At 69.2% G+C, this 12,573-nt stretch overlaps 5 protein-coding genes across 8 annotated transcripts; 3 read left to right on the forward strand and 2 right to left on the reverse strand.

Annotated features, from left to right (window-relative positions):
* On the forward strand, positions 1–2,519 carry SMTNL1 (smoothelin like 1). Its single transcript, XM_032748518.3, has 7 exons — positions 1–589; positions 786–963; positions 1,119–1,152; positions 1,247–1,387; positions 1,899–2,001; positions 2,076–2,227; positions 2,305–2,519. The coding sequence occupies exons 1-7, from the start codon at positions 20–22 to the stop codon at positions 2,447–2,449; spliced, it is 1,323 nt and encodes a 440-aa protein (XP_032604409.3). The 5' UTR covers positions 1–19; the 3' UTR covers positions 2,450–2,519.
* Positions 2,520–2,692: 173 nt separating this feature from the next.
* On the reverse strand, positions 2,693–4,130 carry UBE2L6 (ubiquitin conjugating enzyme E2 L6). The gene is made up of 4 exons (XM_030273664.4): positions 4,110–4,130; positions 3,473–3,562; positions 2,948–3,134; positions 2,693–2,878 (listed from the first exon to the last, which is right to left on the reverse strand). Exons 1-4 carry the CDS (start codon positions 4,128–4,130, stop codon positions 2,718–2,720), a joined length of 459 nt encoding a protein of 152 aa, XP_030129524.4. The 3' UTR covers positions 2,693–2,717.
* On the forward strand, positions 3,672–7,942 carry SERPING1 (serpin family G member 1). Of its 2 annotated transcripts, none has more exons than XM_030273663.4 (9): positions 3,672–3,792; positions 4,449–4,518; positions 4,709–4,778; positions 4,893–5,364; positions 5,450–5,587; positions 5,664–5,867; positions 6,007–6,149; positions 6,434–6,653; positions 7,213–7,942. In XM_030273663.4, the coding sequence occupies exons 3-9, from the start codon at positions 4,710–4,712 to the stop codon at positions 7,458–7,460; spliced, it is 1,494 nt and encodes a 497-aa protein (XP_030129523.4). In that variant the 5' UTR covers positions 3,672–3,792; positions 4,449–4,518; position 4,709; the 3' UTR covers positions 7,461–7,942. The 2 variants fall into 2 exon arrangements, with proteins under 2 accessions (XP_030129523.4, XP_072785690.1); XM_072929589.1 differs by lacking the exon at positions 3,672–3,792 and adding an exon at positions 3,910–3,924.
* A 141-nt stretch (positions 7,943–8,083) lies between these two features.
* On the reverse strand, positions 8,084–10,168 carry YPEL4 (yippee like 4). Of its 3 annotated transcripts, none has more exons than XM_072929590.1 (5): positions 9,806–10,168; positions 8,966–9,271; positions 8,701–8,744; positions 8,498–8,606; positions 8,084–8,326 (listed from the first exon to the last, which is right to left on the reverse strand). In XM_072929590.1, the coding sequence occupies exons 1-5, from the start codon at positions 10,151–10,153 to the stop codon at positions 8,237–8,239; spliced, it is 897 nt and encodes a 298-aa protein (XP_072785691.1). In that variant the 5' UTR covers positions 10,154–10,168; the 3' UTR covers positions 8,084–8,236. The 3 variants fall into 3 exon arrangements, with proteins under 3 accessions (XP_072785691.1, XP_030129527.1, XP_072785692.1); XM_030273667.4 differs by having other exon boundaries at positions 9,769–9,908; XM_072929591.1 differs by having other exon boundaries at positions 9,717–9,833.
* A 163-nt stretch (positions 10,169–10,331) lies between these two features.
* Positions 10,332–12,491, forward strand: CLP1 (cleavage factor polyribonucleotide kinase subunit 1). The gene is made up of 2 exons (XM_002194415.7): positions 10,332–11,031; positions 11,684–12,491. Exons 1-2 carry the CDS (start codon positions 10,426–10,428, stop codon positions 12,353–12,355), a joined length of 1,278 nt encoding a protein of 425 aa, XP_002194451.3. The 5' UTR covers positions 10,332–10,425; the 3' UTR covers positions 12,356–12,491.
* Positions 12,492–12,573: the final 82 nt, after the last annotated feature.

Raw genomic sequence — 12,573 nt, forward strand, 5'->3', positions numbered from 1 at the left:
CAGAAGTGACCACAGCAACATGGAGGCTCTGGGAGACGCTGAAACTCCCACCTCGGACACCCCGACCTCGGACACCCCCACCTCGGACACCCCCACCCCCGGCACTCCCACCTTGGACACCCCCACCGCGAGCACCCCCACCCCCGGCACCCCCACCGCGAGCACCTCCACCTCGGACACCCCCACTCTCGGCACCCCCACCCGCGGTAGCCCCACTCCGGACACCCCCTCTGACCCCGCCGCGGGGCCGGGGGAGAGCAGCGGGGAGGCGACGGCTCCCCGGGGTGGGGAGGAAGCTCGGGAAGCGGGGGGCGATGCGGGGGACACGGGGGGTGAAGGGAAGAACACGGGGGGTGAAGGGGAGGATACGGGGGGCTCAGGGGGGTGCGCGGGGGAAGAGGCTGCTGGGGATGGCGGGGCAGAAGCACCCAGGAGTGCCGGGGGCGATGCCGGAGAGGCCGGGGATGGTGGTGGCGATGCCAAGGCAGGGACAGCCGGGGGCACCGGAGCGGGTACCGAGGAGGGTACCGAGGAGGGTACCGAGGGAAAAGCGGCGCCGGCAGCAACCGGCAACACCCGGCGTCAAAAGGTGAGGAGGGGTTGGAAGGGAGGTGGCGGCACAATCAGGGCAGGAGGTGGTAGGGAGGGCAGCTGCGGTACAGATGGGGACAGAGCTGACTTTCCTGGGGCAGGGTGAGAGTGCCAGGGCCAGGATGACTGTGCCAGGGACATTGTGTGAGTGACACTGACCGTGCTGGCACTGCCACCCTGCCTGTTGCTTACAGGAACCCACTTGGCTTCAGGACGAGGACGATGAGCTGTGGCCTGAGTTCCCTCCCTGCTCATCCCCAGAGGGGGCCGCCAGCCCCACGTCCCCCACGTCCCCTACGTCCCCCATGTCCCCTATGTCTCCCACATCCCCTATATCCCCTGTGTCCCCAGCATCCCCAGCACCCCCCACAGGTAAGAGCCATTTGAGCGATGGCACCCAAGTGTCCTGGGGTCACTGCTGCCCCACAGTGTCCATCCTCCCCTTGGGAGAGGACCTTGAGCCCCAGAGGTGCCAGGAGGGTGTGGGTGCCCTCTTCCACCCTCTGACCCCTCCTCTCTCCTTGTAGCTGGCACTGCCGAGGACACGGGGGGCAGCAAGAGGTGTGTCCCCACGGGTGGCACCCCAGTACCCCACGGTGGGGATGGTCCCCCACAGCCCCCTGCTCATGGCTGTCCCACCCGTGTGTGTCTGCAGGGGTGCTCCAGCAGGGGGGACGCGGGACAAGGCAGCCCCCGGTTCAGCGGGACAGAGGCTGAGGCTGGAGGGGGCCGGGGGACGGCCACGAGTGGGGACCCGGGCACAGGGGCGCAGCGCCATCCTGGAGAAGTTTGGAGGGTGAGAAGGGCCTGGCCCTGTGGGGGGCAGGAGAGGCATTGAGGGAATGGGGGACCTGGGGTTTTGTGGGGGCTATAGGACAGCCAGGGACAGTGAGATGGATGGGTCATGGAGCAGTGGGGGTGTTGGAAGGTCATGAGCCAATGGGAGGGACAGGGAAATTGGGGGGCATGGCAGGGGCATGGGAGAGTGGCAGTATTGGGGGCACAGGGCAATGGGGTCATAGGGGAACGGGGGGTCTGAGGGGCAATGGTGGTACAGGGGGAACATGGGGCAATGAGGGAGGGTATGGGACACAGGATATCAGGGGGCATGGGGCAATGAGGGGTACAGGGAGGAATGGGGGGGGTCCATGGAGCAGTGTGGGAGGATGGGACGGGGGAGGCTGTGTGACCATGGGGCAAGTGGGGCATCGGGGGTCCAAAGCCACAGGGTAGTGGGGTCACAGAAGGGCTGGGGTCCCTATGAGGGACAGTGGGGTGTGGGGATCCCACAGCCCAGGTCCCCCCAGGGCTGCCAAGGGCCCAGCCCCACACCTGCGGCGCTCAGGGGGGGCCGCCACGGTCAAGACGATGCTGCTGGAGTGGTGCCGCGCCCGCACCCGTGGGTACCCGGTGAGTGCGACTGGGGGGCGGCGGGAGGGTCCGATGGGGGGTCCGGGGGTGGCCTGAACCCCCTGTCTGCGCAGCACGTGGACGTGCAGAACTTCTCGGGGAGCTGGGGCAGCGGCCTGGCCTTCTGCGCGCTCCTGCACAGCTTCTTCCCCGACGCCTTCGACTTCGCCACCCTGGAGCCCAACGCCCGCCGGGACAACTTCGCCCTGGCCTTCGCCACCGCCGAGTGCGTGAGCACAGCCCCGGCCCCTCGGTGCCCCCGGCCACCTCCGGCCCCGGTGACCGCTGTGTCCCTTCCCGCAGGGAGCGGGCGGGCTGTGCCCCCCTGCTGGAGGTGGAGGACATGGTGCGGCTGCCGGTGCCCGACGCCAAGTGCGTGTACACCTACGTGCAGGAGCTGTACCGCTGCCTGGTGGCCAAAGGGCTCGTGAAGACCAAGAAGCGCTGAGAGGGTCCCTCACAGCCCCCCACCTCGTCCCCTGCTCTGTCCCCCAGCAGTAAAGGCCATGGTTCCAGGAGGTGGTGGCTTCGTCTCTGGAGGGAGGAACGCTGGCACCAAGCGAGTGTCACTAGGTTGGGGCACAGCCCTGGCTCTGCCACCAGGAGGGTGACATCCCCCAGGGATGGCACGTGGAGGGCAGCAACTCCTGGAGCCCCCACACTTTCCCACTGAGGCACCAGGGAGCCAGAGCAGGTGATGGAGGGAATTTATTGCTTTATGCGTGGGGGTCGGGGCGCGGCTCGGCGTGGAGCCGGGTGTGTTCCTCTGCCCGGAGCCGGAACTCCTCGGGGCGCTCCTGCAGCTCCTTGGCCACCTTCGGCCGCAGCACCCGCTGGGGGTCGGGGCTGTCCAGCTGCAGCAGCAGGTCCTGGAGCACTGCAGGGGCAGGGGGGTCAGAGGGGCACGCACCCCCCTGCCCTGTGCCCCTGTCCCCGCCGTGCCCACCTTGGATGGCGCGGGTGGTGGGCTCCCAGTGCGCCTCGCTGGTGAGGGGCTGGCAGACGCGGCCCTCCCGGTCCACGCTGGGGTGGTAGATGGGGGTGCGGAGGGTGGCACAGGGGGGCTCCAGAGGGTGGTTGGGAGAGAAGGTCAGCTCGAAGCGGAAGGCGCCCGTGTTGTATGGGGGGTTGTTCTGCCGGGATATGGGGGCGCCTCAGCCCCCTCTGTCCAGCCCTAATACCCAGTGCCCACCGCAGAGACTCCCCGTGCCAGCCCGAGCCCCTGAGGAGGGGAACCTCCCCCCAGTGTCCTCAGAGGACCCCTCCCCAATTCTGCCCTGAGGGGGACCCTCACTCACTTAGACAGGCCCGTCCCAAGGGTCACCCCCAATCCCTCCCATGCCCCCAGGGGCACATCCTTCCTCAAGCCCGCATGTCCCCCATGCGCAGGGGACCCCCTCGGCCCCCACTCCCCAGGACTCCCCGCAGCCCCCCGTGCCTCCACGTCCCCCCGTGCCCTCTCCCCACGCACGGGCAGCAGGAGCCCCCCCCAGCGCCGCACGTTCCCGTCCAGCGGCCGCACGTCGCGGGCCCCCTCCCAGCGCCGCGCCTCCTCCAGCTCCTGCGGGAAGGGGTGGGGCAGGTATGGGCGGAGGTGTGACCCGAGAGACGCCTCCATAGGTTAACCCAACACCCGGGACGTCCCTCTGGGCGGGGCCGCCCGTAGGCCGCGCCTTAATAGGCAGGGTTTAATTACCGGCACCCTGGACACACCCCCGCCGCCCCGCCGGGGAAACGAAACTGAAACGTGCAGGGGTATTTGTCACCCCCGCACCGGAGACTGACACCCCGGTACTGCTTCTCTCGCACCCCGCCACCGGGACCCCCACACAGGCACTGACACCCCCAGCACTGCCTCTTCCCGGTACCGGGACCCCATCTCCGCGCACTCACATCCCCCAGCACCGCCTCTCTCGCACCCCGGTACCGGTATCCCCGCACTGGCATTAAGACTCCACAGAACCCCCTTTCACACCCCGGTACCGGGATCCCCGCACCGCGAGCTCGGCTCCCCCCGGCCGCCGCTCCGGTGCGGACACCGGGACCCCCGCGCCGGTACCGCAGCGGCGCCGGAGTCCTGGTCCCGTCCCGGTGCCCCCGGTGCCCACCTTGGCGATCCGCCCGGCCATGGTCATCAGTGCCCGGTGCCACGGGGATGGGCTCCGTGGTGTCCCGCCCCTGGGCGGGCGGGACGAGGTTCTGCGGCCGCGCCCCCGACACGAGTGGGGGGGGACAGATGGGCCGGAGGCGGCCGGCGACCCCCGTCACCGCGGGGGTCCCGGGGGCGGTGGGTGACAGACAGCCGGAACCCCGCGCAGACCGGTGGCTGGCGGGAGCAAAACGGGACGCGGGGTCGCATCCCGGCTGCTTCCGCACCCCCCTGCCCGCCCCCGCATCACTGGCCGCGTCCCGGCTGATTTACGGGAACCTCCTTAATTTTTAACCAGGCAGGGTCTGACCCGGCCAGATCTCCCGGCGCCCGCTGGACACGCAGGAACTGACCCGCCGGGCACCCAGGTGGGCCCGGGGTGCTGCCTCCTCCCACCCCCAAAACCGGTGCCCCGGGGGGGGGGGGTCAGAGCGGGGGCACCCCGGGGTTGGGCTGCACGGGGTGGGGGTATGGGTGGTGCAGGGAGTGGGGGTGTGGGGTGCCGGGTTGGGGGATGCTGGGTGTCTCTCCTGCCCTTGACCTGTGCCTTCCCACCAGCATGCCCACCAAGACATTCTGGCTGCCTCTGGCATGGCTAGTAGCCACAGCCACGGTCACTGTCACCCCGGTAAGTGTGACCCAGGGACAGGGTCTCCCTGTGCCCAATGCCCCTCTATACAGCCTCATCTCAGTCCCCCACCCGGGTGCCCCATGCCTCCCTCACACAAATCCCTGTGCCCAGGTCCTCACTCTGGAGGCCTCTCCCAGCTGGATGACACTGCTCACAGAGTCACCAACACCTCCTGTGCCCCCTGTGCCCCCCGCTCGTAGCCCAGCTCCCTCGCAGGACGTGGGGACCACCGTGCAGCCTGTGCCCACCCCCAGCGCTCCCCCCGAGGGGCTGCCTGGCTGGGGTGCCACAGATGCCCCCAGCCCCACAGCGCCAGAGGGGACACCGGAGGAGCTGGACACCTCAGCCAACGGGACCACGGCAGTGCCCACGCCTGGCACCAGCGTCCCGCCGTGCCCTGGGGATGAGGAGCCGACCAACACCTGCGGGGAGCCCACGGGGGAGCAGCGGGCCGCCGTGGCCGAGGCTCTGGTCACCTTTGCCCTCCGCTTCTACCAGCGCATGGCAGAGGCTGCCCAGCCCGACACCAACCTGCTCTTCTCCCCCATCAACGTCGCCGTGGGGCTCTCCCACCTGCTGCTGGGTGAGGGGCCGCCCGCGGGCATGGCACCGCCGTGTCACCGCTGTCCCAGCCGGGGCACCTCGCTGAGCTTGCCCTATGCCCGCAGGCGCCCGCGGAGAAACCCAGGAGCGTCTGGCCGCCCTCCTGGCGTACCCGCAGGGGCTGCGCTGCGTGCACGGCGCCCTGCAGCAGCTGGCCAGCGTGCCCGGCCTCTTCTCGGCCGCCCAGATCTTCCACCACCCAGGTGAGGCGGGCACCGGGTGCCGATGGGGCGCCGCTGCCCGCTGGGCACCCGGAGTGACACCGGGACCACCCCACAGAGCTGCAGCTCCGGCCCCGCTTCCTCAACGACTCCCTTCGCTTCTATGGCGCCCGCCCGTACGCCCTGAGCGGCAACGAGAGCCTGGACCTGCAGCGCATCAACGCCTGGGTGCGGGAGGCCAGCAAGGGGCTGCTGCCCTCGCTGCTGTCCGTGCTGCCCCCCGAGCCCAGCCTGCTGCTGCTCAGCGCCGTCCACCTGCGCGGTACAGCCCCGCCACCCACCACCCGCCACCCCCCGGGCACCCCCGGGCATCCCCCGGGCATGGGGCGCGGGGCTGAGGCCGCCCCGGTGCCGCCACCCCCGGTGCCCCCGGTGCCAGCCGCGGTGCCGTGTCCCCACAGCCGCCTGGCGGACGCCGCTGGACCGCAAGAAGACGGTGATGCTGCCCTTCCTGCGGCCCGGCCACCGACCCCGCAAGGTGCCCACCATGACCAGCGCCAAGTACCCGGTGGCCTCCTTCACTGACCCCCGCCTGCAGGTCCAGGTAGCCCTCTACCAGGTGCTGGGGGTCTGGGGGGTCACTGCTGGGGGGATAATGGCATGATGTCGCTCCAGCAGCACTAAGGAGGAATGTCAGGCTGTGATATAACTCCTGCGGCACTCGGGGAGGATGCCAGGCTGATGTCACTCCCCTGGCACTGAAAGGGGCACAGGCTGTGACCTCGCTCCCCAGGGCTTTTGAGGGATGGCAGGCTGGCACCTCTGGCTCCGTGGGGGTGCCAGTCCATGGGGTCCCCGCGGTGGCTTTAGGCGGGTTCTGCCCCACAGGTGGGGCGGCTGGAGCTGAATGGGGGGCTGAGCCTCGTGGTGCTGATGCCGAGGGGGCCTCTGGAGCCTCTGGAGACCCTGGAGCGGGCGCTGGACCCCGCGACCTTCCTGGCGCTGCTGCGGCGGGCGGCCCGCACCCCACCCCGGGCCACCGCGCTGTCCCTGCCCCGCCTGCGCCTCGACCTCGCCCTGGACGTGGTGACTCTGGTCCACGACATGGGTAAGGACGCCTCTGATGGCACCTCAGGGTCTGGCTGGGCTGCGGGGCCACATCGCTCCCTGTGCGGTGACGTTACTCCCTGCAGGATGTCACTGGCTCTCCCCTGGGGGTCATTTTCCCGAGGGTCCCCAAAGACCACAATGTCCCCCGTATCCCCTTACCTTTGTTTCCCCTGAGCCCCCTCACACTCCCGTGTCCCTGGTGTCCCTGGTGTCCCTGGTGTCCCTGGTGTCCCCCATGTCCCCAGCGCCCTGGATGTGCCCTGCTCTCCCCAGCGCCCCTAATGTCACCTTACATCCCGGTATCCTCAAATTATCCCCAGCGGCCCGAATATTCCCCGTTTCCCCGGTGCTGCCCATATCCCTGCGCGTCCCCTGGCGCCACCCAGTGTCCCTGTTGTGTCCCGGTGTCTCCTCATCCCCACTGTCCCTCGGGTCCCCGCGTCTCCATGTCCCTGTCCCTCTGGTTTTCTCTGGATGCCCTTGCTGTCCCCTCCGTCCTTGGTGTCCCCCGCTGTCCCCGTGTTCCGCGGGGGTGGCGCTGAGGCCGTGTGCCGCAGACTTCGGGCTGTTCCTGGACGCGGAGCTGTGCGGGCTGGCGCGGGGCCCGGCCGCGGTGGACACGGCGCGGCACCGGGCGGTGCTGGCGCTGGACGAGGCCGGCGTGGAGGCGGCGGCGGCCATGGCCACCTCGGTGGCGCGCTCGGCCCTGGTGCTGGAGGCCCTGCGCCCCTTCCTCTTCGTCCTCTGGCACAACACCGGCGAATTCCCCGTCTTCATGGGCCGTCTCAGCGACCCCCAGCCCTGACTCTGCTCCTCCTGTCCCTCTCCTCCCTTTCTCATCCCTCCATCTCCCTCCTCCCTCCCTTCCTCCGTCCATCTCCTCTCCTCTCCTCTCCTCTCCTCTCCTCTCCTCTCCTCTCCTCTCCTCTCCTCTCCTCTCCTCTCCTCTCCTCTCCTCTCCTCTCCTCTCCTCTCCTCTCCTCTCCTCTCCTCTCCTCTCCTCTCCTCTCCTCTCCTCTCCTCTCCTCTCCTCTCCTCTCCTCTCCTCTCCTCTCCCTCTCCCTCTCCCTCTCCCTCTCCCTCTCCCTCTCCCTCTCCCTCTCCCTCTCCCTCTCCCTCTCCCTCTCCCTCTCCCTCTCCCTCTCCCTCTCCCTCTCCCTCTCCCTCTCCCTCTCCCTCTCCCTCTCCCTCTCCCTTCACACTCCCCAACGGCACCAGGGGGTCCCTGCTCCTCCCGTGCCTCAGTTTCCCTGCCAGCTCGGTGTCCCAATAAATGCACCAACCACCTCACGCCTCCTGCGTGTGAGGAGGGGAAGAGACAGGCTGGGGCCACCAGGAACCCCCTTCTCTGTGCCAGGCTGTGTGCCAGGGTGAACTGGGGTGGTGGCAGCTAGGGGTGGGGGGGGTGGGCAGGTGACAACCAGCAGCTTCCTAAAAAAAAGCCTTTATTGCCCTAGAAAAGCCCCGCGACCCCTGCGGCTGGTGCCAGCCAGGGGGCACCGGGGGGCACAGTGAAGGTGCCAAGGAAGGGGTCACCCAGCATGGCCCCAGGTGCCCCCCAGTCCCAGCTGTGCCCCCGCGTCAGTCCCAGCCGTTCTCCTTCACCATGTGCGACATCTCGATGATGAACTTCCCCTCCTTGTACTTCTGGCTGCTCTCGAACGCCTGTTCCTGGGGGGGACACGGAGTCAGCCCCCCCGTGCCCTGCCTTCCCCAGGCCTTGGGGGTGTCCACAGCGAAGGTTTGGGGTGCCAAGACGTGCCCAGGGCAGGGGTTGGGGTGCCCAGACTGGGGTTGGGCAGTGCCCGCAGCAGGTGGGGGTCCCAGCTGGGGGGCACTCACGTATTTCCAGCCCAGGGTGGTCTTGCAGCTCTGGCAGAAGATGTCGGCCACCGAGTGCAGCCCCGTCAGCAGCAGGCGCTGCTCGGCCGGGCCGCAGCCCACGTTCACCCTGCACCGAGAGGGGCGGGTCCCACAGGCTCGGCACCGGGGGGACCCCCGGGCTCCCCCTCCCCACTGCCAGCCCCGCTGCCCCCGCTACTCACACGGAGTTGAACAGGTAGGCACGGCCGTGGCTGCCCTGGAAGGACTGTGGGGACACGGCGGATGTCACCGACGGGTCCCCCACGTCCCCCGGCACCCCTCCCTCCATGTCCTGCTCCTATCCCGTGCGGCACACCGGCCTGGGGACACCGCGGGGGGAGCACCCACCACCCTGGGGACACCACAGGGGGACACTTGGGGCACCGTGGGGGAAACTCATCATTCTGGGGAGGCGGCGAAGGGACACCCGCTGTCCCAGGGTGGCACCTTGGAGATGAGCTCCTCGTGGCGGGCCAGGTGCGCCCGGCAGTGGACGCAGCTGTAGGTGCGGTGAGAGCGGGGCAGGTAACTGCGGAAGGTGCGCGGTGGGAGGCGGGAGGCGGCGGGCAGGCGGCGGCGGGCCGGGGGCGGCATGGCCGGGGGCAGAGCCCCGGGGGGCACCGCGCAGCCCCCGCACAGCCGCTCGCAGGGGAAGCAGCGCAGCAGCGCGCCCAGAGCCGCCGTCCCGCCCGGACGGGCTCGGGGGGCTCCGCCGGGGCCCCCCGGCAGAAGGAGGTGGAAAAGGGGGGCGGCCTGAGAAGGAGGAAGGGGGGCGGTGAGAGGGGACCCTGCACGAACCGAGCCGGCTGAGAGCGGAGTGACACCAGGGCAGCGGGGACACCGGGAGAGCCGGGGGGGCACGGGGGACCCGAGGGACTGCGGGAGGGGGGGCGTCCCAAGCTGGGTCTGGGGTCTCTTCTCGAAGCGTGGGGGTCCCCGGGGAGATGATGGGGGTCCTGAGGGGGAAAACCGCGGGTACCGAGCGGGGAGAATGGATGATGGGAGGCCCGACGGGACATGATGGGGGTCCTCACGGGGGTCGATGAGGGTCCCAAGGGGTCGGTTGTGGGTCCCGGGAGGGTTGGCGAGGGTCCCCGGGAGGCGGGAAGGTGCTGGGGGAGATATTTGCGGTACGGGGAAGAAGGACGGGGATATCGCCGTGGCGGGGGGTCAATGTCAGGAGCGCTGGGGGACACACCGGGGGGCTCGGCGGGGCTCTGGGGGTCTCGGGGGGACACGATGGGGGGTACCGGGTTCCGTGGCTTCCCGGGGGCCGGGGCCGCTCACCGCCCGCCGCTCTCCCCGCTGCCGCCGCTGCCGCTGTCCCCGGGGCGGGCGCGGGGGGGGCCCTGCGTGCCCGGGAGCCGCATCACGGCACCGTGACTCATCCCGCGGCCGTGACGTCACCGCCGCCACCGCCGCCGTGACGGCACCGCCCGACCCTCCGACGTCAGCCCGGCCGCGGCCGCCGGGGCGCCTCCCGCTGCCTCCTGTCCCCCGCGTCCCCGCGTTCTGCTTCGTCCCCAGTGTCCCTCCGTGTGCCCCTGTCCCCTCACGTCCCCGTGTCCCCGCCGTGAGATGTAAATGGGGTGTGGGGGGAGGCGGGTGCGGGCGTAAATGTCGTGCGAACGTCATGCAAACGATCCCGGGACTCATCCCGAGGGATGAGGGGGGGAGAGGGGGAGCCCCGCTGTAATGAGATGCAAACTCGAGGAGGGGCCGCCGGTGATATGCAAATGAGATGCAAACGAGCCGCAGAACCGGGCAGGACGTGCCCCTTCCCCACGTGACCCCAGCGTCCCACGTGATCCAGGCCACCCGCGCTCCCGGCGCGCCGCACTGACGTCACTTCCGTCGCGGCGGCGGCGGCCGCGGGACACCGGGCCCGGGACCCCCGCGTCGCCGTTATGGCGGACGATGGCGGCGAGGAGAAGAAGCAGGTGGCCAAGTTCGAGCTGGAGCGGGAGACGGAGCTGCGGTTCGAGGTGGAGGCGGGGCAGACGGTGCAGCTGGAGCTGCTGACCGGCATGGCCGAGGTGTTCGGCACCGAGCTGACCCGCAACAAGAAGTTCACGTTCGACGCGGGCGCCAAGGTGGCCGTGTTCACGTGGCACGGCTGCACCGTGCAGCTCAGCGGCCGCACCGAGGTGGCCTACGTGTCGCGGGACACGCCGATGCTGCTGTACCTGAACACGCACACGGCGCTGGAGCAGATGCGGCGCCAGGCCGAGCGGGAGGACGAGCGCGGGCCCCGCGTCATGGTGGTGGGGCCCACCGACGTGGGCAAGACCACCGTGTGCCGCCTGCTGCTCAACTACGCCGTGCGCCTGGGCCGCCGGCCCACCTTCGTGGAGCTGGACGTGGGGCAGGGCTCGGTGTCCATCCCCGGCACCATGGGCGCGCTGTACATCGAGCGGCCGGCCGATGTGGAGGAGGGCTTCTCCCTGCAGGCCCCGCTCGTCTACCACTTCGGCTCCACCACGCCCGGCACCAACATCAAGCTCTACAATAAGGTGAGGCACGGCAGGCTCGGCCCGGCTTGGGCATGGCCCCAGAGCTCCCCGGGGTTTCCCCGCGCTGCGGGGTGTCTGAATCCCCGGAGTGGTGTTTGGGGACAGCAGAATGCCTTTTAAAGACAGCCTCGTGCACGGCCAGCCACCCCTTCCCTGCTGTCGGGTCAGGGTAGGGAGGGAGTCCAGAGGAGGACATGAAGGGGATGAAGGGAGCTGAAGCACCTCCTCTGTGGAGACGAGCTGGGAGAGGTGGGGCAGTTCAGCCTGGAGGAGGACATTTTGTGCCCTGACCTCAGAGCAGCCTTTCCATCCTGGGAGCCTGCAGGGAAGCCGGAGAGGGATTCTTGTTAGGATCTGGAGTTATAGGATGGGGTGGAATGGGTTCACAGCGAGAGGAGACGTTTAGGCTGGATATGGGAAGAAATTATTTTATGGTGAGGCCCTTCAGGGTTGTTTAGAGAGGCTGTGGCTGCCCCACCCCTGGAAATGCCCAAGGCCAGGATGGGCTTTAAGATCCATTCCAAGCCAGACCATCCTACAATTCCACCATTTTGCTCTGGGTGGCCGTGTGGAATCGAGGCCTTGAGGGTCCTGAAGGAGCTGGGGACAGCGTGGGGACACGGGTGCCTCTGTGTGACCCCTCCTCCCACAGATCACGTCGTGCCTGGCCGACGTCTTCAACCAGCGCTGCGAGGTGAACCGGCGGGCGTCGGTGAGCGGCTGCGTCATCAACACCTGCGGCTGGGTCAAGAGCTCGGGCTACCAGGCGCTGGTGCACGCCGCCTCCGCCTTCGAGGTGGACGTGGTGGTGGTGCTGGACCAGGAGCGCCTCTACAACGAGCTCAAACGGGACCTGCCCCACTTCGTGCGCACCGTGCTGCTGCCCAAGTCTGGCGGCGTGGTGGAGCGCTCCAAGGACTTCCGCCGGGAATGCCGGGACGAGCGCATCCGCGAGTACTTCTATGGCTTCCGCGGCTGCTTCTACCCGCACGCCTTCGACGTCAAGTTCTCCGACGTCAAGATCTACAAGGTGGGCGCGCCCACCATCCCGGACTCGTGCCTGCCGCTGGGAATGTCGCAGGAAGACAACCAGCTGAAGCTGGTGCCGGTGACACCGGGGCGGGACATGGTGCACCACCTGCTGAGCGTCAGCACCGCCGACAGCCCCGACGACAACATCTCCGAGACCAGCGTGGCCGGCTTCATCGTGGTCACCGGCGTGGACCTGGAGCGCCAGGTCTTCACCGTGCTGTCCCCGGCTCCGCGCCCCCTCCCCAAGAACTTCCTGCTCATCATGGACATTCGCTTCATGGACCTCAAGTAGGGGAGGGACGGGATGTGCCCCCCTCCTCCTCCCTGTGCCCCCTCCTTGCCCCCCCAGCGCGGTGTGACCCTGGGGCAGCACCCGCCCTATGGTTTTATACTTTTTGTACAGTTTGCTATTAAATCTGGAAGCCTTTGCCGCTGGTGAGCGTCTGCTGAGGGAGGGGGGGTCCCGAGGGGAGCGGGGATTGCCGGCCCCGGGCTCCCCCCTCCGGCCCC

The sequence above is a fragment of the Taeniopygia guttata genome, chromosome 5 (genome assembly GCF_048771995.1).
Source record: "Taeniopygia guttata chromosome 5, bTaeGut7.mat, whole genome shotgun sequence".
Classification (NCBI taxonomy): domain Eukaryota; kingdom Metazoa; phylum Chordata; class Aves; order Passeriformes; family Estrildidae; genus Taeniopygia; species Taeniopygia guttata.